General features: G+C 45.5%; 1 protein-coding gene across 1 annotated transcript; it reads right to left on the bottom strand.

The window, feature by feature from the left end:
• Nucleotides 1-2,538: 2,538 nt before the first annotated feature.
• LOC120063299 (ATPase MORC2-like) lies at nucleotides 2,539-27,456 on the bottom strand. Its single transcript, XM_039013588.1, has 27 exons — nucleotides 27,313-27,456; nucleotides 26,426-26,598; nucleotides 24,597-24,650; nucleotides 24,266-24,300; nucleotides 23,029-23,097; nucleotides 22,789-22,879; nucleotides 22,487-22,595; nucleotides 22,089-22,248; nucleotides 21,894-22,005; nucleotides 20,668-20,793; nucleotides 17,102-17,181; nucleotides 16,825-16,907; nucleotides 16,625-16,710; nucleotides 16,386-16,526; nucleotides 16,132-16,286; nucleotides 12,002-12,130; nucleotides 10,943-11,048; nucleotides 10,641-10,860; nucleotides 7,157-7,423; nucleotides 6,774-7,025; nucleotides 6,254-6,379; nucleotides 5,004-5,061; nucleotides 4,662-4,800; nucleotides 4,262-4,435; nucleotides 4,052-4,145; nucleotides 3,695-3,883; nucleotides 2,539-3,602 (listed from the first exon to the last, which is right to left on the bottom strand). Exons 2-27 carry the CDS (start codon nucleotides 26,491-26,493, stop codon nucleotides 3,534-3,536), a joined length of 3,192 nt encoding a protein of 1,063 aa, XP_038869516.1. The 5' UTR covers nucleotides 26,494-26,598; nucleotides 27,313-27,456; the 3' UTR covers nucleotides 2,539-3,533.

Raw genomic sequence — 27,456 nt, 5'->3', positions numbered from 1 at the left:
GGGTGGGGAGAGAGAGAGGACAGGGTGGGGAGAGAGAGAGGACAGGGTGGGGAGAGAGAGGAGGGTGGGGAGAGAGAGGAGGGTGGGGAGAGAGGAGGGTGGGAGAGAGGAGGGTGGGAGAGAGGAGGGTGGGGGGAGAGAGGAGGGTGGGGGGAGAGAGGAGGGTGGGGGGATAGAGGAAGACAGGGTGGGGGGATAGAGGAAGACAGGGTGGGGGGATAGAGGAAGACAGGGTGGGGAGAGAGAGGAAGACAGGGTGGGGAGAGAGAAGAGGAAAGGGTGGGGAGAGAGAGGACAGGGTGGGAGAAGGGTGGGTGGGAGAGAGGATGGAAGGGTGGGTGGGAGAGAGGATGGAAGGGTGGGTGGGAGAGAGGATGGAAGGGTGGGTGGGAGAGAGGATGGAAGGGTGGGTGGGAGAGAGGATGGAAGGGTGGGTGGGAGAGAGGATGGAAGGGTGGGTGGGAGAGAGGATGGAAGGGTGGGTGGGAGAGAGAAGGGTGGGTGGGAGAGAGAAGGGAGGGGTGGGAGAGAGAAGGGAGGGGTGGGAGAGAGAAGGGAGTGGTGGGAGAGAGAAGGGAGTGGTGGGAGAGAGAGGAGGGTAGGGGGGAGAGAGAGGAGGGTAGGGGGGAGAGAGAGGAGGGTAGGGGGAGAGAGAGGAGGGTGGGGGGGAGAGAGAGGAGGGTAGGGGGGAGAGAGAGGAGGGTGGGGGGGAGAGAGAGGAGGGTGGGGGGGAGAGAGAGGAGGGTGGGGGGGAGAGAGAGGAGGGTAGGGTGGGAGAGCGGAGGGTAGGGTGGGAGAGCGGAGGGTAGGGTGGGAGAGCGGAGGGTAGGGTGGGAGAGCGGAGGGTAGGGTGGGAGAGCGGAGGGTAGGGTGAGAGAGGAGGGTAGGGTGGGAGAGAGGAGGGTAGGGTGGGAGAGAGGAGGGTAGGGTGGGAGAGAGGAGGGTAGGGTGGGAGAGAGGAGGGTAGGGTGGGAGAGAGGAGGGTAGGGTGGGAGAGAGGAGGGTAGGGTGGGAGAGAGGAGGGTAGGGTGGGAGAGAGGAGGGTAGGGTGGGAGAGAGGAGGGTAGGGTGGGAGAGAGGAAGGTAGGGTGGGAGAGAGGAAGGTAGGGTGGGAGAGAGGAGGGTAGGGTGGGAGTGAGGAGGGTAGGGTGGGAGTGAGGAGGGAAGGGTGGGAGAGGGAAGGGTGGGTGGGATAGAGGAGGGAAGGGTGGGTGGGATAGAGGAGGGAAGGGTGGGTGGGATAGAGGAGGGAAGGGTGGGTGGGATAGAGGAGGGAAGGGTGGGTGGGATAGAGGAGGGAAGGGTGGGTGGGATAGAGGAGGGAAGGGTGGGTGGGATAGAGGAGGGAAGGGTGGGTGGGATAGAGGAGGGAAGGGTGGGTGGGATAGAGGAGGGAAGGGTGGGTGGGATAGAGGAGGGAAGGGTGGGTGGGATAGAGGAGGGAAGGGTGGGTGGGATAGAGGAGGGAAGGGGTGGGAGAGAGAGGAGGGTAGGGGGGAGAGAGAGGAGGGTGGGGGGGAGAGAGAGGAGGGTGGGGGGGAGAGAGAGGAGGGTGGGGGGGAGAGAGAGGAGGGTGGGGGGGAGAGAGAGGAGGGTGGGGGGGAGAGAGAGGAGGGTGGGGGGGAGAGAGAGGAGGGTAGGGTGGGAGAGCGGAGGGTAGGGTGGGAGAGCGGAGGGTAGGGTGGGAGAGCGGAGGGTAGGGTGGGAGAGCGGAGGGTAGGGTAGGGTGAGAGAGGAGGGTAGGGTGGGAGAGAGGAGGGTAGGGTGGGAGAGAGGAGGGTAGGGTGGGAGAGAGGAGGGTAGGGTGGGAGAGAGGAGGGTAGGGTGGGAGAGAGGAGGGTAGGGTGGGAGTGAGGAGGGTAGGGTGGGAGTGAGGAGGGAAGGGTGGGAGAGGGAAGGGTGGGTGGGATAGAGGAGGGAAGGGTGGGTGGGATAGAGGAGGGAAGGGTGGGTGGGATAGAGGAGGGAAGGGTGGGTGGGATAGAGGAGGGAAGGGTGGGTGGGATAGAGGAGGGAAGGGTGGGTGGGAGAGGAGGGAAGGGTGGGTGGGAGAGGAGGGAAGGGTGGGTGGGAGAGGAGGGAAGGGTGGGTGGGAGAGGAGGGAAGGGTGGGTGGGAGAGGAGGGAAGGGTGGGTGGGAGAGGAGGGAAGGGTGGGAGAGGAGGGAAGGGTGGGAGAGGAGGGAAGGGTGGGATAGCGGAGGGAAGGGTGGGATAGCGGAGGGAAGGGTGGGATAGCGGAGGGAAGGGTGGGATAGCGGAGGGAAGGGTGGGATAGAGGAGGGAAGGGTGGGATAGAGGAGGGTAGGATGGGGAGAGAGGAGGGTAGGATGGGGAGAGAGGAGGGTAGGATGGGGAGAGAGGAGGGTAGGATGGGGAGAGAGGAGGGTAGGGTGGGGAGAGAGGAGGGTAGGGTGGGGAGAGAGGAGGGTAGGGTGGGGAGAGAGGAGGGTAGGATGAGGAGGGTAGGATGGGGAGAGAGGAGGGAAGGATGGGGAGAGAGGAGGGTAGGATGGGGAGAGAGGAGGGTAGGATGGGGAGAGAGGAGGGTAGGATGGGGAGAGAGGAGGGTAGGATGGGGAGAGAGGAGGGTAGGATGGGGAGAGAGGAGGGTAGGATGGGGAGAGAGGAGGTTGAAAGCCACTAGGCAACACTGATTTGATTTATCAACACTGGGATAATGGATGAAACTTAATGCTTTAACATGCTTTAAAAGGCTAGACCAGAGTGATGGCAGCTAACATCAAATATGGGATTCAATGGAACTGGATTTGCATCTGACTGACTGGTGGTAATAAAGGGGTTGTGGGTCAGGATTAGAGGTCAGGACGTTATCCAATTATTGGTTTATGATTCATTTAATTTCTCTCCACCTGATCACAGATCAATATGGAGAATACATATGAATCTTCACTGCTCCATGGTTTAGTTCACCATCAGACCCTCTTCTGAAATCACAGAAACGCCTGTCATCTACATCACAGGAACTTTGATCGGGGATGCTTGGTGCCCTACTCAGACTGGCGTGTGTGTGTGTGCACACAATCTGATTACCACCTACAGATTGATGACAGTTCAGTTCCACAGTCAATCAGGACTGGTTGGCTTAACCTACAGTAGCTTAACATATCTTGTATATAACATACATTGTTGATATATAAAAGGACTAAATAAAAATACACGTCCATTATGAGAACATGCTAATGCTTACTAAATAGGAACAGAAAGAGAAACAGAAAAACATATACTGCAGTTTTATAAAAACAAACTCAGGGACCAAAACAGCAACAGCACCAGTTCAGGCAACAGCTGCCTCTCCTCCATCTGCAGATCTAACAGAAGACGGAGTAGACTGTGTAGAGCGGGGCGAGCAGGCCCCATGGAGGGGGTTATGGGTAAAGGGCGTCTGTAGAGGAGCTACAGAGCTACAGTACACGTTGGGAAGGCCGGACTGACCAGAGTTCTGAGAATCAGATGGGGCAGTGCTGTCTGAGTCAGGCACCGGGTGGAGAGACATACTCTCTGTGTCTCCTCTCTAGTCCCCCTTGGTCAGCAGGTCTTCTATGTAGGCATCCAGTTCATCGTCTGTGTTTATGTCAATGTCCTGCAGAAGTGAAGGAGAGACATTAATATTCAGTGTGTGTGTTACCTCGTATCTTTTCTGTAGCAAAGCGTTGATGTTGGTGTGTGTCTTACCTCCTGTACTTTCTGCAACAGTTGTACAATGTTGGTTCGTAGTTTCTGTAGCTTTTCGTCTGCCTCCCTGAGTTTGGTCTCAGCGCTGCTACTCTTCTCCTCCACAGCTTTGGCTCTGGCATCAGCTCTGCTCTGGTACGAGTTACACAAAGACTGGAGACCCAGCTCATACTGCTGGAAATACTCTTTCTGCAGAAACACATGCACACAGGTCACACAGGTCAGATACATACACAGACATTGCTCTGGTATGAATTACAATGATATGACTGTCTACAATGACTGCAGCAGGCTAGACTCCAGGGTAGGTCTCTAGAAGACATGGGTTAGAGGTCAGGAGTTCAGGGTCAGTCTCACCATTGGGAAGGCCACTAGCTCCTCTGCAGTCATGCTGTTGACATCTTCCTTCGGGATCCGGAAATCAGGAGGGAAGAAATAACGCAGCACTGTCCTGAAGAGATCACACACCAACAATTATAGCTATGACATCCCCTTTGAAAAAGGGAATTTGAGGCCAAAATCCAACAGTTATGACTCAATGACAGAGCATCGGGTGATCATGGTTACCTCATCATGGTGACCAGGTTGTCAGTCACCTCTCGACTGGTTCCTGGTTGGGTGGTGTCAGGTTCCATGGGGGGGGGGCCTTTCTCAGTCCCCTCCCCTTGCTGTGTGTCAGGGGTCTGGGAGAGGGGAGAGGGCGGTCGCATCAACCTCACCTCCTCACTGCCTTTGAAAACCCTAATAACAACAACAATAAATGATATACCAACAACAACCTCACCTCCTCACTGCCTTTAACCATCATAATAACACCCCAAAACTCCTGAGAACACTAAGTCATCAAATCAATACACAAATAAACATTTGGAAATGACACAGAAACTGGCACACCATAGGCTACTGGTATATCACATACATAAACGTAAGAGAACAGAGCAGCGACACGGTGAGTTGGTGCGCCTACCATCGGTCCTTGGGGGTGGATCTGGGGACGTAGTCAAACTTCACCTTCCAGCGAACGCTCTGCTTACTGGTTTCCACAGCAACAACTTTGCCTGTGAACCATTCCTTATTCACACGCACCTCCACCAACAGACCCTTATCTACAGGAGACAACAGAAATTTTATGAAGCATTGTCCTGAAACTGAATTCAGGCATGGCTGAACTGCTTTCAACGGGGAAAGATTGCGTCCGTAATATTCTGTGAAACGGTCACTTTCCCGTGTGGACCTATTTCTAATCGGAAATATTTTTGGCCAATCAAAATGTATGGCTGGAACTATCATCAAGAATTGAATAAATCACCTTTCTGAGCATTCTTCAGTTCATTTTCTGGGTCCTCGTTCTCTGTGCTGTCTCTCACCTGAAAACACACACACAGAAAACACAATGTTCAAACTAACAGTAAGTGTGTGTAAGGAAATACCAGGAAGAGTGGTGTGTTATTGTACTGTGAGAAAAGAAAGAGCAGGAGAGAAAAAAAGCAGCAGGGGAGCAGAATACAACCAATTCCATTCAGAGTAGAGTTAGGAGGCAGACAGGACCCATTCCATTTAGAGTAGAGTTAGGAGACAGACAGGACCCATTCCATTTAGAGTAGAGTTAGGAGACAGACATGACCCATTCCATTCAGAGTAGAGTTAGGAAACAGACAGGACCCATTCCATTTAGAGTAGAGTTAGGAGACAGACAGGACCCATTCCATTTAGAGTAGAGTTAGGAGACAGACAGGACCCATTCCATTTAGAGTAGAGTTAGGAGACAGATAGGACCCATTCCATTTAGAGTAGAGTTAGGAGACAGACAGGAGCCATTCCATTCAGAGTAGAGTTAGAAGACAGACAGGACCCATTCCATTTAGAGTAGAGTTAGGAGACAGACAGGACCCATTCTATTTAGAGTAGTTAGGAGACAGACAGGACCCATTCCATTTAGAGTAGTTAGGAGACAAGGATAGGACCCATTCCATTTAGAGTAGAGTTAGGAGACAGACAGGACCCATTCCATTTAGAGTAGTTAGGAGACAAGGATAGGACCCATTCCATTTAGAGTAGAGTTAGGAGACAGACAGGACCCATTCCATTTAGAGTAGTTAGGAGACAGACAGGACCCATTCCATTTAGAGTAGAGTTAGGAGACAGACAGGACCCATTCCATTTAGAGTAGAGTTAGGAGACAGACAGGACCCATTCCATTTAGAGTAGAGTTAGGAGACAAGGATAGGACCCATTCCATTCAGAGTAGAGTTAGGAGACAAGGATAGGACCCATTCCATTTAGAGTAGAGTTAGGAGACAGACAGGACCCATTCCATTTAGAGTAGAGTTAGGAGACAGACAGGGCCCATTCCATTTAGAGTAGTTAGGAGACAAGGATAGGACACATTCTATTAAGAGTAGAATTAGAAGACAGATAGGACCCATTCCATTTAGTGTACAATTGCGAGAGAAGGGTATGATCCATTCTATTATGATTAGAGTTGAGAGAAAAATAGGGCCGATTCCATTATGAGTAGAGAAGGCAAGTGTAGCCTCTTTCTCCGTAGCAGATGGGTACCTTGGCTCTAGGGGGGGTGGGGATGGGTTTAGCCAGGGGTGGTGTTGCGGGGGGCAGCCGTGTTGCTATGATAGCGCTCCTCTTCTCAGGCGGCGGGGGTTTGGTGCTGGGTGGGGGGGTATGGACCTGCGGGGTTCGATGACATCGCATGACAACTGTGTCAACAGTACAGTGGCCTGACTTCTGGACCGTTCCATGTGTTAGTCTCTTGTTCTTGATACATTACCTCTCCTCTTTCAAAAGAACCATTGTCTCTTTCTTCCTCCAAAAGAGCTCTCCCCTTCTCCGTACCTAACATCATCTCTCCGTCCTGACTCGTTTTAAGGGGACATCTTTCTGCCTGTCCTCTTCCTCCAAACATCACCTTTTTCCTTTTCTCCGTTCCCTCTAACAAATTCAGTACTTCCCTCTGTCTGTGTGATATGTTGTATAGAAATACGCTATAGATTGACAGTGTGATAGTCTGAGCAGTGAAAGTGTGTGTGTGAGAGAGAGAGAGCGATTGAGTGAGAGACTGTACCTCTGTCATTTTTCCCCGTTTGAGTGGAGCTTTCTCAACAGCTTTCCCACGATTCCCCACTGCAGTTGCAATCTTGGATTTCTTGGGCTGAGGCTCCTCCTCCTCACTGTCATCCTCGTCTTCCTCCTCTTTTTCCTCCTCCTCCTCCTCTTCCTCTTCACTCTCCTCTTCACTCTCCTCCTGCTCCATCACTTTCTTGCGCTGGCTGTTAGCAGGTGTGGTTGCTTTGCCAGGAGACAATTTGGCTGGAGTCTGTAGAAACACCATAGATATTACTGCTACGGGACCATAGATATGAACAGCTATCATGTAAATATCTGCTTCAACCATTAACATATACCATAAGATTTGATAAAGGACAGCTTAAAAGACAACACACTAACCCGTGAGGTACGGCTTGAAGGGGTGGGTTTGGCGGGGACTTTGGCTGGAGTTTTGGGGGCGGGCTTTGTTGGAGCAGGTGACTGCTTCGCTGCAGCTCTGGATTGGTCAACTCTGGGTGCCAGGGGAGGGGCAGCAGGCCGGGTGGTCGGTCGAGGGGAATATGTGGGTTTGCGGTTGAGGGTTGGGGGCTGGCTGGGGGCGTTCTTGAGGAGGGCTGGGAGAGGGGGGGAGCGAGGGCGTGACACACGCTCTGACGACCTGGTTCCCTAAGAGACAGAGAAAACAGGAGACACATTATATTCAGATAATCAGGGAGACAGTGTGTGTGTGTGAAACCGGTAGAGCAGGGTTCCCCAACTGGCAGCCCGAAGGCCGAATTTGGTCCCCCAAGTTTTCTGAGTTAAGAATATTGTGGACAGAACACTATAAAAGCACCAGATAAATCAGCTCCAAGTTATTTTAATTGTAAGTATTTCCATGCATAATAGAGATACACTAAATTGCCAAAATTATGTGGACACCACTTCAAATTAGTGGATTCAGCTATTTCAGCCACACCCATTGCTGACAGGTGTATAAAATCGAGCACACAGCCATGCAATCGCCATAGAGAAACATTGGCAGTAGAATGGCCTTACTGAAGAACTCAGTGACTTTCAACGTAGCACTGTCATAGGATACCACCTTTCAACAAGCAGCTGCACACAAGCCTAAGATCATCATGCACAATGCCAAGCGTCGACTGGAATGGTGTAAAGCTCACCTCCATTGGACTCTGGAGCAGTGGAAACATGTTCTCTAGAGTGATGAATCACGCTTCACCATCTGGCAGCCAGACGGACTAATATGGGTTTGGTAGATCCCAGGAGAACGCTACCTGCCCCAATGCATAGTGCCAACTGTAAAGTTCGGTGAAGGAGGAATGGCCTGGGGCTGTTTTTCATGGTTTGGCTAGGCCCTTTAGTTCCAGTGAAGGGAAATCTTAATGCCATAGCATACAATGACATTCTAGATGATTCTATGGTTTGGCTAGGCCCTTTTGTTCCAGTGAAGGGAAATCTTAATGCCATAGCATACAATGACATTCTAGATGATTCTATTCAGTTTGGGGAAGACCCTTTCCTGTTTCAGCATGAGATCTGCCCCCGTGCACAAAGCAAGGTCCATATAGAAAAGGTTTGTCGAGATCGGTGTGAAAGAACTTGGCTGGCATGCACAGAGCCCTGACCTCAACCCCATTGAACACCTTTGGGATGAATTGGAACACCGACTGCCATGTAGTATATATGTGATCATATACAAAATGTAAGTAAGGTTTGAAATTATTATGTTTTGTGAAATATTATTTTAGTTTGGGCTTCCAGCGGTCAATTAGCAGACTACAAATTATTTCTAATTATGTTCCGGCCCCTTGACCATCAGCTCAATAAAAGAAAATCAGCCTGCGGCTGAATCTAGTTGATGATTCCTGGGGTAGAGGGTAAGTATGTCTGTATGAATCTGGACCCTCCCTTTCTAAAATGATCTGCTGAAATTGTTGCAACCTCTATCACTAGCCTGTTCAACCTCTCTTTCGTATTGTCTGAGATTCCCAAAGATTGGAAAGCTGTCGCGGTCATCCCCCTCTTCAAAGGGGGGGGGGGACACTCTAGACCCAAACTGCTACAGACCTATATCTATCCTACCCTGCCTTTCTAAGGTCTTCGAAAGCCAAGTTAACAAACAGATTACCGACCATTTTGAATCCCACCGTACCTTCTCCGCTATGCAATCTGGTTTCAGAGCTGGTCATGGGTGCACCTCAGCCACCCTCAAGGTCCTAAACGACATCATAACCGCCATCGATAAGAGACATTACTGTGCAGCCGTATTCATCGACCTGGCCAAGGCTTTCGACTCTGTCAATCACCACATTCTATCGGCAGACTAAACAGCCTTGGTTCCTCAAATGACTGCCTCGCCTGGTTCTCCAACTACTTCTCTGACAGAGTTCAGCGTGTCAAATCGGAGGGCCTGTTGTCCGGACCTCTGGCAGTCTCTATGGGGGTGCCACAGGGTTCAATTCTCGGGCCAACTCTCTTCTCTGTATACATCAATGACGTCGCTCTTGCTGCTGGTGATTCTCTGATCCACCTCTACGCAGACGACACCATTCTGTATACTTCTGGCCCTTCTTTGGACACTGTGTTAACTAACCTCCAGACGAGCTGCAATACCATACAACTCTCCTTCCGTGGCCTCCAACTGCTCTTAAATGCAAGTAAAACTAAATGCATGCTCTTCAACCGATCGCTGCCCACACCTGCCCGCCCGCCCAGCATCACTACTCTGGACGGTTCTGACTTAGAATATGTGGACAACTACAAATACCTAGGTGTCTGGTTAGACTGTAAACTCTCCTTCCAGACTCACATTAAGCATCTCCAATCCAAAATTAAATCTAGAATCGGGCTTCCTATTTCGCAACAAAGCATCCTTCACTCATGCTGCCAAACATACCCTCGTAAAACTGACCAACCCTACCGATTCTCGACTTCGGCGATGTCATTTACAAAATAGCCCCCAACAGTCTACTCAACAAATTGGATGCAGTCTATCACAGTGCCATCCGTTTTGTCACCAAAGCCCCATATACTACCCACCACTGCGGCCTGTACGCTCTCGTTGGCTGGCCCTCGCTTCATACTCGTCGCCAAACCCACTGGCTTCAGGTCATCTACAAGTCTCTGATAGGTAAGGCCCCGCCTTATCAGCTCACTGGTCACCATAGCAGCACCCACCCGTAGCACGCGCTCCAGCAGGTATATCTCTCTAGCCACCCCCAAAGCCAATTCCTACTTTGGCCGCCTTTCCTTCCAGTTCTCTGCTGCCAATGACTGGAATGAATTGCAAAAATCACTGAAGCTGGAGACTCTTACCTCCCTCACTAGCTTTAAGCACCAGCTGTCAGAGCAGCTCACAGATCACTGTACCTGTACATAGCCCATCTGTAAATAGCCCATCCAACTACCTCATCCCCATACTGTATTTATTTATCTTGCTCCTTTGCACCCCTGTACCTCTACTTGCACATTCATCTTCTGCACATCAATCAATTTAGTGTCGAATTGGTATATTGTAATTACTTCGCCACCATGGCCTATTTATTGCCTTACCTCCCTTTTCTTACCTCATTTTCACACACTGTATATAGATTTTCTTCAACTGTATTATTGACTGTATGTTTTGTTTATTCCATGTGTAACTCTGTGTTGTTGTATGTGTCGAACTGCTTTGCTTTATTCTTGGCCAGGTCGCAGTTGTAAATGAGAACTTGTTCTCAACTTGCCTACCTGGCTAAATAAAGGTGGAATAAAAAAATAAAATAAAAAATGACTGTAGTGTGTGTGTGTGTGTGTGTGTGTGTGTGACAGACCTGTAGTGTGTGTGTGTGTGTGTTTACCAGTAAAGGGTGAGTATATGTGTGACTGTGTGTATGGGTACCTGGGAGGAACTCTCAATTATGGGTCTCATGCTGACATCCAGAGGTAACTTCTTCACATCTGCTGCTGATCTGATGGTGCTGGTTTTCTGCAGAGCCTCTAGTTTCTCCTGCTGCTGTTTAATCTTCTCTGTCAGTTCTTTCTGTTTGTCCTCGGCCGTCTGCCTGTCCTTCTTCAGAACCCCACACGGAAGGTTCTGTTTTTGCTCCGCCGCGTCACACCTACAACACACACACACAAACAAGATATTGGTGATATATTTGGTGTCCCTGCAGGTGTGTGTGTGTCGGTGTGTGTGTGTACCTGTCCTGAGTGCTGTCAGGGTTCATCAGACACACCCAGCTGTCCGGGTAACGTTTATCCACCGCATCCATCTGGAATGGCAGAGTCCTCCACTTCAGACACTTATCTACAGATAGAGAGGGAGAGAGAATAACATCAAAGTCCTCCACTTCAGACACTTATCTACAGATAGAGAGGGAGAGAGAATAACATCAAAGTCCTCCACTTCAGACACTTATCTACAGATAGAGGGAGAGAGAATAACATCAGACTCCTCCACTTCAGACATTTATCTACAGATAGAGAGGGAGAGAGAATAACATCAAAGTCCTCCACTTCAGACACTTATCTACAGATAGAGGGAGAGAGAATAACATCAGACTCCTCCACTTCAGACATTTATCTACAGATAGAGAGGGAGAGAGAATAACATTAAACTCCTCCACTTCAGACATTTATCTACAGATAGAGAGGGAGAGAGAATAACATCAAAGTCCTCCACTTCAGACACTTATCTACAGATAGAGGGAGAGAGAATAACATCAGACTCCTCCACTTCAGACATTTATCTACAGATAGAGAGGGAGAGAGAATAACATTAAAGTCCTCCACTTCAGACATTTATCTACAGATAGAGAGGGAGAGAGAATAACATCAAAGTCCTCCACTTCAGGCATTTATCTACAGATAAAGAGGGAGAGAGAATAACATCAAAGTCCTCCACTTCAGGCATTTATCTACAGATAGAGAGGGAGAGAGAATAACATCAAAGTCCTCCACTTCAGACATTTATCTACAGATAGAGAGGGAGAGAGAATAACATCAAAGTCCTCCACTTCAGACATTTATCTACAGGTAGAGAGGGAGAGAGAATAACATCAAAGTCCTCCACTTCAGACATTTATCTACAGATAGAGGGAGAGAGAATAACATCAAAGTCCTCCACTTCAGACATTTATCTACAGATAGAGAGGGAGAGAGAATAACATCAGAGCTCGTTTGTTTGCGTTTGTTCATGTGTGTGTGTGTGTGACTCAACATGTTAAGAGTGAGCAGTGTCTCTGTGAGTGTACAACTCACCACATTGTATGGTGAGGGGTATCTCCATGGCGCGGCGTCTCTTGTACCTCTGCTCTGGCGAGGGGAGCGAGGACCAGCTGGCAGACAGGTACCCAAACTCATCCCAGAACTTCACTATGCCCTTCTGAGCTAAAAGAGGGAAAAGCAGAAACATTCCAGTCATTTGGACTAGGGATGTCGCAGAAACGATACAACTGCATAACTGGGTCTTTCTATAAACTAGGGTACCAGTGGGTCTTTCTATAAACTAGGGTACCAATGGGTCTTTCTATAAACTAGGGCACCAGTGGGTCTTTCTATAAACTAGGGCACCAGTGAGCATTTCTTGTAGTGGACAACTGTTTGGAGCTGTTACATGAATAATCATTTGCAATTTGTCCCCCCGTTAAGAAATAGCGGAGAAACACCGATACATTCAATATATTTAATTAGTTGAATCAAAACTTATGTTTAAACCCTTTGTCATACAAAAATTGTGGCATAAAACACTATCTTTCTTTCTTTACATTTATGATACGGTTTGTTGTTATAACATATACTAAGCATTTAACAATTGAATTACACATTGACCTTGATCCTGTGAAATTCCTGGATATTGTTGTCGGACTCATTTTTTTGTATGGAGATCTCGGAAGTGTACTGTAACCTAACATTCCGTATCTCCCTATGTTACAGTGTGAAAACAGTTTTCATGGGAACACATATCCAAAATAATGTATGTGATTGCAAAATCCAATACTTTAAAACAGAAAGACTAACTTTAATGATTAATAAAACAAAAATCGATACGTCATTAACAGGGTTCTAAAATAATTACGCATAATAGTTGTTTGATGCACCCTTGATGTCTAGCTGTTTAGTCACGTGGGGACATTATTGAGCAACATCAGCTGATTCAGGAAAGGATTTTCTGAATGACTGTTAAGTGATGAAGAGCTTGTGTGATACTGCACGCCATTTAACAACAGCCGAAGTGAGGAGGAACTGGAGAATTGACAGAACATTTTGGTGTCTGTTACAGCAATCAAGATAATAAGCCTAAATATTAAATCAAGATTTCTGAGTTAAGATTATGGTCCGTGTACGTTTTGATCGTTTGCTTTCCAAGTTAAAACAGAGCAAACGGGAATGTGTAAACAGCCTGTTTATTTGTTTTTGCATATAAAACCAAAAAAACACTATGTTTTATTTCGATGTTCAAATGTGGGTAGGGGTTAAATGTAGAATGCCTGGTCAAGTGCACAGCCAACACTTCCTGTCCTTTCAAATCAGGTCACCCTTCTACACATCTATTATCTATTCATTAATAGCTTCCCATACCGTTCCACAGTGCCAATATAAGGTAAGACTTCTCCATTTCTGCATAAGACTGTGTGTATTGACTTATTAATAAACTGCTGTTACTGTAAATGGTTAGCTGACTGATATAACCTAGCTACCATGGGTAATCTTATTAAATGGTGCTATACTGCCAAAACAACAGTATCTATTGCTAGAGATATGCCCTAGCTATAGTTAGTCAGTGGTTGCACATCTAACTAGCTGGAATGAAGCAAGGTTGTGAATAGTAGATATGTAAATATATCCTTTCAGTGTTTCCAGCAGGTCTCCAGCTACCCAGACCTGTCTGATCAGCCTGGTTGGGTGTCATAGGTGTGTCCAGCTTACACCTGTGCAAATCTGTGTGTATATAGCAATGGAATGAAACATCCAACCAATGCCTCAAGTGTAGTGCTGTAGGTCCACCCCACACCTGGAGGGTTGTAGGGTCCTGTCCAGACACAACCCCTAGCCCCTACCCCTAGACACTGTGGAGATCTGAGAGAATTGGACAGGTGCAAGCAATACCGCCAAAATTCAACCAAGCCTATCAGAGGGTAAGGTTGTGCTCTCACATGTCACCACCCATCAATCCCTCTCAGATCTCCACAAGTGTCTAGACTCTGGGCAGTAGCGGCTAGGGGTTGTTTCTGGACAGGCTATTGGTATTATTGTAGCTCAGTCAGTCAGTCTGGTACTGTCAAAAATACTTAATAGCAGTCAAATACTTGCTTCCTCTGTCCTTAGGAGAATCTCAATTGCATTTCCTTGATTCATTGCATCCTCTCTCATCGTCTCCTTATCAAAACCCATTGAATGATAAGGTCAGAGGTCCCTACACTTTCACCTTCTTATCCAATGGGTTTTGAGAAGGAGGCAAGAAGAAAGGAAGTGAGGAATGAAGGAAATGCAATTAAGATTCTTCCCTTGTTCCCTCCATTCCTCACCTCCCTCTCAAAGCACATTGGGAGAGAGGAGGGAAGGTTCTTCCCTCCTCTCCCCCCCTTTCAAGGAGAGGCAAGGAGTGGAGGAAACAAGGACAGATGAAGCAAGAATGTGATGTCTAGTTCACACACACTTGCCTGAAGAGTTTAAGAATAATGATTTCATTATTGGTTATTATTATTAGTCAGAACCCATTGTATTATATTACTATATTACATTTTTATTTAACCATTTTGAAATTTTGACCCGGATGTCACACATGGGCCCCTTAATTTATAGAATGACCCAACTATGCCCATGAACAGTATTGTGTCTCTAACTAGAGCTATTCACCTGATTAAATAGTTACATTGTATTTCTACAATCTGTTTATTTAGCCTACCAAACAATCTTCCTGCATTCTCCACTGTCCCTCTAATGTTGCATCCTAGACATAGGGAGAGGGGCATGGTAGGCTACACTTAAGTAGGGGTGAACTGTTTTGACTGCACTCATTTATGAACGCTTTGAAAACAATATCAAGCAGTTAACTTACAATGTCAGTTGTATACTATTGAAAAGCTGCGAATGTCAACGTTCTAATGCTAGAATTACTGTAATGTATTGTTACCCTAAAGCCTAATTCATCTGATTAACCACTATTATGGTTATGTACAGTGCCTTCAGAAAGTATTCACAGTCCTCAACTTTTCCCACATTTTGTTGTTACAGCCTGAATTTAAAATGTATTACATTTAGATTTTTCCCCCACTGGCCTACACACAGTACCCCATAATGTCAAAGTGGAATTATTTTTTACAAATTAATAAAAAATGAAAAGCGGAAATTACTTCAACCCCTTTGTTAAGGCAAGCCCAAATAAGTTCAGGAGTAAAAATGTGCTTAACAAGTCACAGAAGTTGCAGGGACTCACTGTGTTCAACATTATTTTTGAATGACTACCTCATCTCTGTACCCCACACATACAGATAATTGTAAGGGCCCTCAGTCGAGCAGTGAATTTCAAACACAGATTTAACCACAAAGACCAAGGAGGTTTTCCAATGCCTTGCAAAGTAGGGCACCTATTTGGTAGATGGGTAAAAATCCCCAAAGAAAATAGACATTGAATATCCCTTTGAGCATAGTGAAGTTATTAATTACACTTTGAATGGTGTATCAATACACCCAGTTACTACAAAGATATAAGCGTCCTTCCTAACTCTGTTGCTGGAGATGATGCCAATTCAAAGTTGACTTAAAACAGTTACAGAGACAAAAGGCTGTGATAGGAGAAAACTGAGGATGGATCAACAACATTGAAGTTACTCCACAATACTAACATAAATTGACAGTGAAAAGGAAGCCTGTACAGAATAAAATATTCTAAAACATGCATCCTGTTTGTAACAAGGTACTAAAGTAATATTGCAAAAAATGTGGCAAAGCAATTCACTTTTTGTTCTGAATACAAGACGACATAGAATCTTCCTGAGTGTCCTCATTACAGTTGGCTTGAAAATCTATGGCAAGACTTGAACATTTTAAAATAATAATGTGCAAATATTGAACAATCCAGGTGTGCAAAACTCTTAAGAGACTTACCCAGAAAGATACAGTTGTAATCGCTGCCAAAGGTGATTCTAACATGCATTGACTCAGGTGTGTGAATACTTATGTAAATTAGATTTCTGTATTTCATTTTCAATACATTTGCAAAAATGTCTAAAAACACGTTTTCACTTTGTCATTATGGGGTATTGTGTGTAGACGGGTGAGAGAATTTTTTCAAAAAATCAGTTTTGAATTCAGGCTGTAACACAACAAAAAGGGGAATAAGAAGTATGAATACTTTCTGAAGGCACCGTGTACGTTCAGTGTGTTACCTATGTTGCTGTCCTTCCAGTACTGGGCTAGGTGTTCTCCCATGGCTCTCAGAAGGTGTCTGTATTCTTTAGCGTCCGCAAAGTCCTGCTTGTTGTGAGTGGGCTCCAGAACCAGGTATGGGACATCTACTACCCCCACAACACCCCCACACGCCCTGCACACACACACACACCCACACACCATTAGAAAGCATTTCTGGTCATCACACTGGTCACAGACGATAGTCAATAAGAAAGGAGTGTGTGTTACTCACATTCCTCCCTCCAGCTGAGGTCCAGTCTTCTCATACATCTTGATGAGGCGAGAGCAGTTATACACAAACATCCCGTCCAGGTCTCTCTGCTCAATGTTCACCCCAAAGATAAAACTCAGCTCCTTTGGGTCCTTCAACGCTCTGGGGGAGGGAGAGAGAGAAGTGTTATAGTTCTATAGTTTGCCTTAACTTTAGTTTGTTTATAAAGTTTGTTTGTAAAGTTTAATATTTTGACTGACTTCTGTTTGGACTCCTGAATCTTCTTCTTCACTTCTGCCTCCCGGCGAAGCATCATGGCACCCTCCTGGGCTTTACGCAATATGACCTGGAGGAGACAGAGACAGAAAGAGGGTGATTTGAATAAGGGAGGAGAGGAGTCAGACTATTGGGTCAAGATATTGTTTATCTTGCAGAGTGGTGTGCGTATGTTGGTTCTTACCCGTGATTCTCTAGACATGTCGTCTCCCAGTTTGGTCTCCAGAGACAGACCTTTGCTCTCCGCCTCCCGAGCCTTCTCTTCAGCTGGAAAACACACACACAGTCAGTGGGGGTAGTAGGTTCTAAAGGCAGACCTGGTTCTCTGTGTGTGTGTGTGTGTGTGTGTGTGTGTGTGTGTGTGTGTGTGTGTGTGTGTGTGTGTGTACACCTTGCTTATCTTGGCCAGGTGATCTGTGTGTGTATGTGTGTGCGCACATGCGTGGATATGGGAAACTCACCTAACTTAGCGAGGTGATCAGCCTTTTTAACTTCCTGCTCAGCGCGGGTTTTGAATCGAGTCGATGTGTATTTATACACCCTGAGACAGAAAGACCCACACTTAGCTGAATAGACAACATCTCTCGTCGAACATCTCATTCCAAAATCAAGGGCATGAACACTAGATGGTGGAACATTGTTGCGGGGAATTGCTTCCATTCAGCCACAAGAGCATTAGTGAGGTCGGGCACTAATGTTAGATGATTAGGCCTGGCTCGCAGTCAGTGTCCAAAATGAATCTCAAAGGTGTTCGATGGGGTTGATTTAGGGCTCTGTGCAGGCCAGTCAAGTTCTGCCACACCGATCGAAGGGCCTTCCCCAAACTGTTGCCACAAAGTTGGAAGTACAGAACCGTCTAGAATGTAATTGTATGCTGTAGCGTTAAGATTTCCCTTCACTAGAACTAAGGGGCCTAGCCTGAACCATGAAAAACATCCCCAAATCATTATTCCTCCTCCACCAAACTTTACAGTTGGCACTATGCATTTCGGGTAAGTAGCGTTCTCCTGGCATCCCCAAACCCAGATTAGTCCGTCAGACTGCCAGATGGTGAAGCGTGATTCATCACTCCAGAGAACATGTTTCCACTGCTCCAGAGTCCAATGGTGGCGAGCTTTACACCACTCCAGCTGACTCCAGCTGACGCTTGGCATTGCGCATGGTCATCTTAGGCTTGTGTGTGGCTGCTCGGGAATGGAAACACATTTTATTAAGTTCTCAACTAACAGTTCTTGTGCTGACGTTCCTTCCAGAAGAAGTTTGGAACTCGGTAGAGTGTTGCAACCGAGGAAGACGGTTGTCCTCGATTGGTTGAGGTCAGGGGTTTGTGAAGGCCAGGTTATCTGATGCAGCACTCCATCACTCTCCTTCTTGGTCAAATAGCCCTTACACAGCCTGGAGGTGTGTTGGGTCATTGTCCTGTTGAAAAACAAATGATAGTCCCACTAAGCCCAAACCAGATGGTGTATCGCTGCAGAATGCTGTGGTAGCCATGCTGGTTAAGTGTGCCTTGAATTCTAAATAAATCACAGACAGTGTCATCAGCAAAGCACCCCCACACCTTAACACCTCCTCCTCCATGCTTTAAGGTGGGAAATACACATGCGGAGATCATCCGTTCACCAACACCGCATTTCACAAAGACACGGCGGTTGGAACCAAAAAATCTCCAATTTGGACTCCAGACCAAATGACAAATTTCCACCGGTCTATTGTCCATTGCTCGTGTTTCTTGGCCCAAGCAAGTCTCTTATTATTATTGGTGTCCTTTAGTTGTGGTTTCTTTGCAGCAATTCGACCATGAAGGCCTGATTCACAGTCTCCTCTGAACAGTTGATTTTGAGATCTCTGTGAAGCATTTATTTGGGCTGCAATTTCTGAGACTGGTAACTCTAATGAACTTATCCTCTGCAGCAGAGGTAACTTTGGGTTTTCCATTCCTGTGGCGGTCCTCATGAGAGCCAGTTTCATTTTGGCGCTTGATGGTTTTTGAGACTGCACTTGAAGAAACTTTCAAAGTTCTTGAAATTTTCCGTATTGACTGACCTTCATGTCTTCAAGTAACAACGGACTGTCGTTTCTCTTTGCTTATTTGCGCTGTTCTTGTGATAATATGGACTTGGTCTTTTACCAAATAGGGCTATCTTCCGTATTCCACCCCTACCTTGTCACAACACAACTGATTAGCTCAAATGAATTAAGAAGAAAAATAATTCCACAAATTAACTTTTAACAAGGCACACCTGTTAATTGAAATGCATTCCAGGTGACTACCTCATAAATCTGGTTGAGAGAATGCCAAAAGTGTGCAAAGCTGTCATCAAGGCAAAGGGTGGCTACTTTGAAGAATCTAAAATCTAAAAAATATTTTTTGATTTGTTAAACACTTTTTTGGTTACGACATGATTCCATATGTGTTATTTCATAGTTTTGATGTCTTCACTATTATTATACATTGTAGAAAATCGTAAAAATAAAGAAAAACCCTTGAATGTGTATGTGTGTGTGTGTGTGTGTGTGTGTGTGTGTGTGTGTGTGTGTGTGTGTGTACACATCTATACAATTGAAGTCGGAAGTTTACATAAACTTAGGTTGGAGTGATTAAAACTCGTTTTTCAACCACTCCACAAATTTCTTGTTAACAAACTATAGTTTTGGCAAGTCGGTTAGGACATCTACTTTGTGCATGACAAGTAATTTTTCCAACAATTGGTTACACACAGATTATTTCACTTATAATTCACTGTATCACAATTCCAGTGGGTCAGAAGTTTACATACACTAAGTTGACTGTGCCTTTAAACAGCTGGAAAATTCCAGAAAATTATGTCATGGCTTCAGAAGCTTCTGATAGGCTAATTGACATCATTTGAGTCAATTGGAGGTGTACCTGTGGATGTATTTCAAGGCCTACCTTCAAACTCAGTGCCTTTTTGCGTTCTGTCTCCTAGAGATGAACGTACTTTGGTGCAAAAAATGCAAATCAATCCCAGAACAACAGCAAAGGACCTTGTGAAGATGCTGGAGGAAACAGGTACAAAAGTATCTATATCCACAGTAAAACGAGTCCTATATCGACATAACCTGAAAGGCCGCTCAGCAAGGAAGAAGCCACTGCTCCACAACCGCCATAAAAAGCCAGACTACGGTTTGCAACTGCACATGGGGACAAAGATCGTACTTTTTGGAGAAATGTCCTCTGGTCTGATGAAACAAAAATAGAACTGTTTGGCCATAATGACCATCGTTATGTTAGGAGGAAAAAGGAGGAGGCTTGCAAGCCGAAGAACACCATCCCAACCGTGAAGCACGGGGGTGGCAGCATCATGCTGTGGGGGTGCTTTGCTGCAGGAGGGACTGGTGCACTTCACAAAATAGATGGCATCATGAGGAATTGAAAATTATGTGGATATATTGAAGCAACATCTCAAGACATCAGTCAGGAAGTTAAAGCTTGGTCGCAAATGGGTCTTCCAAATGGACAATGACCACAAACATACTTCCAAAGTTGTGACAAAATGGCTTAAGGACAACAGAGTCAAGGTATTGGAGTGGCCATCACAAAGCCCTGACCTCAATCCTATAGAACATTTGTGGGCAGAACTGAAAAAGCATGTGCGAGCAAGGAGGCCTACAAACCTGACTCAGTTACACCAGCTCTGTCAGTAGGAATGGGCCAAAATTCACCCAACTTATTGTGGGAAGCTTGTGGAAGGCTATCCGAAACGTTTGACCCAAGTTAAACAATTTAAAGGCAATGCTACCAAATACTAATTGAGTGTATGTAAACTTCTGACCCACTGGGAATGTGATGAAAGAAATAAAAGCTGAAATAAATAATTCTCTCTACTATTATTCTGACATTTCAAATTCTAAAAATTAAGTGGTGATCCTAACTGACCTAAAACAGGGAATTTTTACTAGGATTAAATGTCAGGAATTGTGAAAAACTGAGTTTAAATCTATTTGGCTAAGGTGTATGTAAACTTCCGACTTCAACTGTGTATATGTATATATATATATTAACCTGGGTTTGTAGAGGCAGCAGGACAGTCTCTTGGTCCTGACTTTGTGTCCCTGTATGAAGATCCTCATCCTGGGGTCGATGTAGAGGACAGCAGCATACGCTCGGAACGACCGACGCTCTGGCTTCCTGTACGAGGGAAGTGATGCAATCAACATAAACACAAAGTCCTAGGTAGTCTTCCGGTGATGTGACACAGAAAAAGCCTTAAATATTTTCTTTGAAACATACTTCCACGCACACACTAGAGGTCTTCAGGGATCCATCTGTATCCCAATACCCAATCCAGGATCCAAGTGGTCTGGATCCAGAATCCTAAATGTCACGGGTCTGAGTAGGATCTGATTGTTACGGGTCTCGGGTATTTAACTGACTTGTCCAGAAGGGCCTATACAAATCCAAAAGAAACTACTGCAGGAGAAAGAGACATTTTATAATTTATGCTGCTGCTCTTGTTTTTCATGTGTGGCACGTGTAGCTTGCTGTTGTTGTTGGCCAATCATAAATCATCAAAGCGGCAATAGGCTACAGTCATAGAACCTCAGTGTGTGGCAAAAGATAGGAGATATCTAATCAATGGAAAATTTAATCAAAATGACGGAATTAAAAGTTAAAGGAGAAGAATAGGCTACAACGACCAAGAGCCAACAGGTAGGCTGCTCCTTAATATTCTGAATGGAGTTGTTGTTATTTGTAACTGTAGGATGAGAAAGTGCATGCACTGCAGCCTCAATTAACTTATCGAACTAATGTTAGCTAGCTTGACTAGCTTCTACCGGTTTGATGCAATCAAGACAGGTGCTACGTAATGATATTTGATGATAAATAACCTAGCTATGGCAGCAAATAGTCTACTATAGCACGAGTCGGCTTGGTTGGTTGCCGTCTCTCATCTCTCCCTCCCTCCTCCCCGTTTCACAGTACGGCCCCTCCCCCGCCTGCTAGAGCGGCATCTTGACCGCTCTCTCCCTTCTCTCGCGCTTTATCAGTTCCGGTTAATAAAGTAGCTTAAAAAATGACTTTTCTGCCGATTCCCTCACTCGGATCGGACTGGATCTAACCAGGTCTATACTGAACGGGTCTAGTTATCCTCGGGTTCGTTCATAACAGGTCTCTATTTTAAAAATGTATTTATGCATATCGTGTCTGGGTGGGAAAGCCCCACGTCCATTTCGGAACAAGTCCAACTTTTTGGACCTGTGAAGACCTCTAGCACACACCATACTTACACTCCCTCTGAGGGGGTTCCAGCCATCAGGATATCCTGGTGGTCGGTCTCCACATCCAGCTCTGGCTCTCTGGTGTCCATCAACTTCAGGTTATAGATGATCACCAGAGTACCTACAGACACACAGTTAGGATTATAGATTATCAACTACACACACACGCCAACTCAGACACCCACATACAGCCACACGTCTCACCGCTGCTGCCCTCTATCTTGTTGAACTGTTCCATCAGCTGCTGTTCGTTTTTAAAAGGAGAGTATTTGTAGATGAGCTCCGTCTCTATGGCGAACTTCTCAGGGTCGCCTGTGATTGGCTGTCTGGTCAGCAGTTCCCAGGTGGGCAGGGGTACGATCACCTGACGGGGGAGACAGATAGACAACCTTAAGATACACACAGTCACACTTCCCAAGAGGTGATGTTATGATGATGCAGAGTGCCGTTTCAAATAGCTGGACATAGTCAGTAAATCCTCTTTCAGAAAGTCGAAGGCTAACAAGTTTCACAAAATAAATACACTATTTTTTAAGACACTTGACGTGTTACATCACTGGGTCTGCTGGATGGGAGAGTGCCTGCTGCAGCTGACCCCTCACCTCGTCAAGCCCCTCCTCCTCATGGAATGTTCTAGACAGGAACAGGCAGGACAGTGTGTTGTCCTTCTTGGTAAACAGAATAAAATCTTTCCCAATACGCATGGAACCCCTAGAGAAAACACACACAAATGATTTGGCTCACTTGGTGAGAGCTTGGTGCTAGCAACCCCAAGGTTGCAGGTTCAATTACAGCGGGCACCACATAAAAACACTATAAATGTATGTACAGTAGGTTTCTTTGAATGAAAGTGTCTGCAAAATGGCATTTTTTGATTGTGAGGGAAGATTAAAGAGTTTCCTACGATTTGAGTCCGTTCCCGTACTGGCCAATGTGAGTGGAATCTGGTGTACGCTTACTGGACTTCCCAAATTGGATCACATGGGTCGCCTCGTCTGAGAGAGAGATAAGAGGGAAATATAACCATCATATATGGTTGACTGTTGCTTACTATGCTATTTACTATAGCTTATATATAGATATATGGATCAACTCGATTACTGTACATGTCTACTCTAGTCATTATATTTTGAGTGGAACTCACTGGGGTCCATTCCTGTGCCGTCGTCTAAGAAACATAGCATGTAGCCTCCACGCAAGTCTTGTTTCTTCTCTGTTGGCCACGAGGGGAAGCGAGTTGAGACACAGGTTAGAATAGGAGGTGGATGACATCGAAAGCCACGCACAGGTTAGATACAATAGGGGGAGGGGGAGAGCCTAACACACAGAACTAGTCCTGACATAATGGCTTTTTCCAGAGGAAACTATCAGAACTAGTCAAAGTCTGGGTGTAGCTTATATTTAAAATCCGCAGGTAATCATTGGCACTCCAGGTATTCTAGATTGTTGATAGGCAGAGTGTGGTATGTATAGGTGAGGAATGTAATGTTTCCGTATATAAACACTGAACAAAAATTATAAAGGCAACATGCAACAATTTCCAAGATTATCTGAGTTACATTTCATATGATGAAACAAGTCAATTTAAATAAATTCATTAGGCCCTAATCTATGGATTTCCCATGACTGGGAATTACAGATATGCATCTGTTAGTAACAGATACTGTACCTTAAAAGAAATGGGCCTCAGGATCTCGTCACGGTACTTCTGTACATTCAAATTGCCATCGATAAAATGCAGTTGTGTTTGTTGTCCGTAGCTTATGTCTGCTCATACCATAACGCCACTATGGGGCAGTCTGTTCAAAACATTGACATCAGCAAACCACTCGCCCACACAACGCCATACATGGGCTCTGCGGTTTAAAGGCCGGTTGGACATACTGCCAAATTTTCTAAAATGAAGTTGGAGGCGGCTTATGGTAGAGAAATTAACATTCAATTCTCTGGCAACAGCTCTGGTGAAGATTCCTGCAGTCAGCATGTTAATCGCACACTCCCTCCAAACTGTAGACATCTGTGGCATTGTGTTGTGTGCCAAAACTGTACATTTTAGAGTGGCATTTTATTGTCCCCAATACCTATGTAATGATCATGCTGTTTAATCAGCTTCTTGATATGCCACACCTGTCAGGTGGCTAGATTATCTTGGCAAAGGAGAAATACTCACTAACAGGAATGTAAACAAATGTGTGCACAAAATTTGAGAGAAACAAGCTTTTTGTGCATATGGAACATTTCTGGGATCTTTTATTTCAGCTCATGAAACATGGGACCAACACTTTACATGTTGCGCTTTTATTTTTGTTCAGTGTATGTAGATTTGTGTCTATGTACCTGTGTATGAGAACCAATATATTTGTGTGTATGCATGTGTGTACCTGTGTAGATGTCAATCCGGGTGGCATTGGCATCCCTGTAGGAGATGATTGGCAGGTGACAGACCAATCGGAAGACAGATAAAACCCAGTGTGGTTAGATGTGGTTCCTAGGCTTTTACCTTTTATTTCAGAATACAGTGAATAATAACACTTATACAAATCCCACAGGTTTAATCCTGGATCAATTCACTATTGTTTCGCTGCAATTGACCCCTTGTGATTTACTAACACCTACGGATGATGTCCAACAGACATACAAACATTTTGGATGGGTAGAGAAAGAAAAGCAGAGAATTGTGGATAACAACAGAGAGAAATGCATCGTTGGTACCTGGAGTTGTCCACCAGCTCAGCCAGAGCTCCAAACAGGAACTCATGGGTTGTCCTGGAAACAAATAACCAACCAATCAACCTACAGTTCTGGTCCTTAAAAAGTTAAATTTCCAAAATGCTTTGCTGAGGTAAGGAGAGTGCATGTGAGCAAGCACAATTGCAAGTCAGTGTAAACATCAGTGTGTTTAACATGGGGTTTGGTCCCTGTGAGATCATCAGGCCGGGGGTTGGGTAACATCGTGTGAGTTATGGGGTGTGGCCGAATCATTGGTCAAAGTTGACGGGTGGCATAATGGTTAGTGCTATCCGGGATCCTTGGAACATCCCTACCCTAAACCTTTTAAAATTTTAACTTCAATGGGGTGACAGAGTTGGGACGTCCCACGGATACCGTTTATACTTTTCCGTGGATTTGGGTTTTTGTTTGAGATTCTCTACTGGAGTCTCATGTTAATGTGCTTGTGTAGCAATGGTGTTCTGATAAACTGAGTAACCTTGCTTGAGACCTGAAGACACATGCTAGCTCCCAGAAATAATGCCAAGGCTTTGACTCAGTCGGCCAACAGGGATGGACAATTCAGGTTTGAATGCAGTTTGTATCCTTTATCTTTCGCCTGTTCCATTAATATATTCCAGTGAAGGTATCACATCCTTTCATTTTGTTGTTTGAGAGGAATTGCCATAGGCGAGGGTAGAGTCAAGGATGTATAACCATGGGCATAATGTATAAGAGGCTTTAGGAGGCTAACCTCGTTATACCTGCTATACCGGTTATAATCTCTATCCTCTGCAAACGTGAGAACATAAATAAAATACACGTGGGGATATTATTGCTTGCTCTGACAACCCATGAATGTGGTGTTGATTATGTGTTGCCAGAGTTCGACAGCACATGAAGAAGTACAGTATGTGTGTTGAGGGGCAGGGTTGTTACGCTTCCTCAAATTAAATTCTCTCATTGCCTGCATCATCATCAAACATGAACACTTATTCTCTGGTGATGTCATAAGTCCTACATAGTCAGGCAGTATGATTGATAGCCATTTTATGCCAACAGGGCTTTATATGTTCAAGCCTCCAGTGACATAACTTCACGACTTGAGGGGGGAGTGTGTTGATCTACAAGTTGCAGCAGCTAATTATGTTGTGCTATTTGATGGTGTTAGTCTCGCTTTCTCAGCTCATCTTGGCCCTAGTCCAAAGCACATCTCTCCTGTCCAGATATCACTCATACCACTGGCCTTCTAAGCCCTTAACTGTCCCAACAGTAGTTGTTCATGCAGTGTTTTCAGGGAAGTAACAAAAGTTCAGACACACTGGACAGCTGTTCTGCATCAGCTGGATTCATCAATGACTTGGTTATGTAGGTACCATTAGCAACCATTTGACTTTCTACTCCTCTGTGTTTTGATCACGAAGGTCTTTCAACCATATGATGCAGCAATATTTTGCTCTAAAAAGGCTTTTTAGCATAGTTTATTTTTATGTAGTCTATTCAACCATCTTTTGTGAAACATCTGAATGCACAATTTTAGTCACTCATGTTTTTGACAGTCAGTGTCCAAGGCATGAAATGTCCTGCTCCATAGTGTGGCCAATCTGTAGATCATTATCACTTGCCAGGCACAACAGCATTTCTCTCCTCTTTACAATGTGCACATTGGATAAACACTTTCATGTGATGAATTTTTTCACCCCAAAACAGAATTCCCACTGTGAGTTGAGCGCTGCCCAATGGCAATTTTTGACCTCCATGTGATGTGTAGCATGAGTGTGATTTTGTGGAGTGTGTAGCTATGTTATGCATTTACCCCAGGCGGTACTTACGAGTTGGTGTGCAGATACTCGAAGGTGAGCTGAGCCCTGTTCAGTGTGCTGTAGTTAGAGTAGGCCATCTCCACTTGCTAAAAGCTATTTCCTGTTCTCTTCCTGGTCTTCTTTCTGACTTCCCTTCAGTCCGGTGAGGCTTTTCAAGAGCTTTATTCAAGAGCTTCATGCACCTACAGAATCACAGCAGCAGTCAGTGCCACTGGTCAACAATATGAATGGTGTCAAAGACATTATGATGGTGCCTGGAATATAATGAGCTTACATAAAGAGCAAAGAAGCACAAATACCACTGAAGGAAAAGTATCTAGATATCTGAATATAGGGAATAAGTCCTGTTGAACAGTATGAGTATTCAAACTTGAGAATAAGTCTTGTGGTGATTGACAACCTCTGGGAATACATGATTGGTTAGGAGGGGGTTTTCTAGGAGGGTAAGACATGTTATCACTTATTACGATCATCACACAATCTATCTACACACATGCCCCCCTCTGTCTGCTCCCACTCTACAATAAACCATGAGCCAGGTAACCCTCCATTCAAACCAGCCGCCAAGATAACAGCACAAACAGGCCTCCCACGTGAGTCTTATTTGGATAATTCCAGAAGACTCATATAGGCTAAATCTTGACGTCATTTTATTATCGAGTATTGATGATTAAAGAGACAAGGTCATTGTCAGTGATGGTGAGTTGCAATGTCCAGTAATGCTTTAACAAATGGTTAGTCTACTGACCAAGCTAGTTACTACAGTAGCTAGTAACCTATCCTGGCTGTCTCACATCCACAATCTCTGGTAACGTTACCCATCCCCATGTAGCTAGCTAGTTGGGTAAACACATGTAAAGAACATAATAGCATTTATATTTATCCAATATGCAAACCGTTTAGAGCACCCGCCGCTTCAAATTGAATTTAGGTCCGTGTAAAACATCCGTCGGTTCAGAATGAAGCGATAACTACTGATTTCCGAATAGAACCACACCGCAGGCCGCGAAAACCTCCTCGCCTTTCTCCCCTCCCTCGCG

Source organism: Salvelinus namaycush, chromosome 18, assembly GCF_016432855.1.
Source record: "Salvelinus namaycush isolate Seneca chromosome 18, SaNama_1.0, whole genome shotgun sequence".
In the NCBI taxonomy this organism is placed as follows: domain Eukaryota; kingdom Metazoa; phylum Chordata; class Actinopteri; order Salmoniformes; family Salmonidae; genus Salvelinus; species Salvelinus namaycush.
This window is presented reverse-complemented; position numbering and strand designations above follow the sequence as displayed.

Coding starts and splice junctions, on each gene's coding strand:
- LOC120063299 (XM_039013588.1), bottom strand. CDS start 26,493: ATGGCCTACTCTAACTACAGCACACTGAACAGGGCTCAGCTCACCTTC. Junction 23,098..24,265: donor CCGGATTGACATCTACACAG/GTACACACATGC, acceptor CGTGGCCAACAG/AGAAGAAACAAGACTTGCGT. Junction 22,596..22,788: donor TACGGGAACGGACTCAAATC/GTAGGAAACTCT, acceptor TGTTTTCTCTAG/GGGTTCCATGCGTATTGGGA.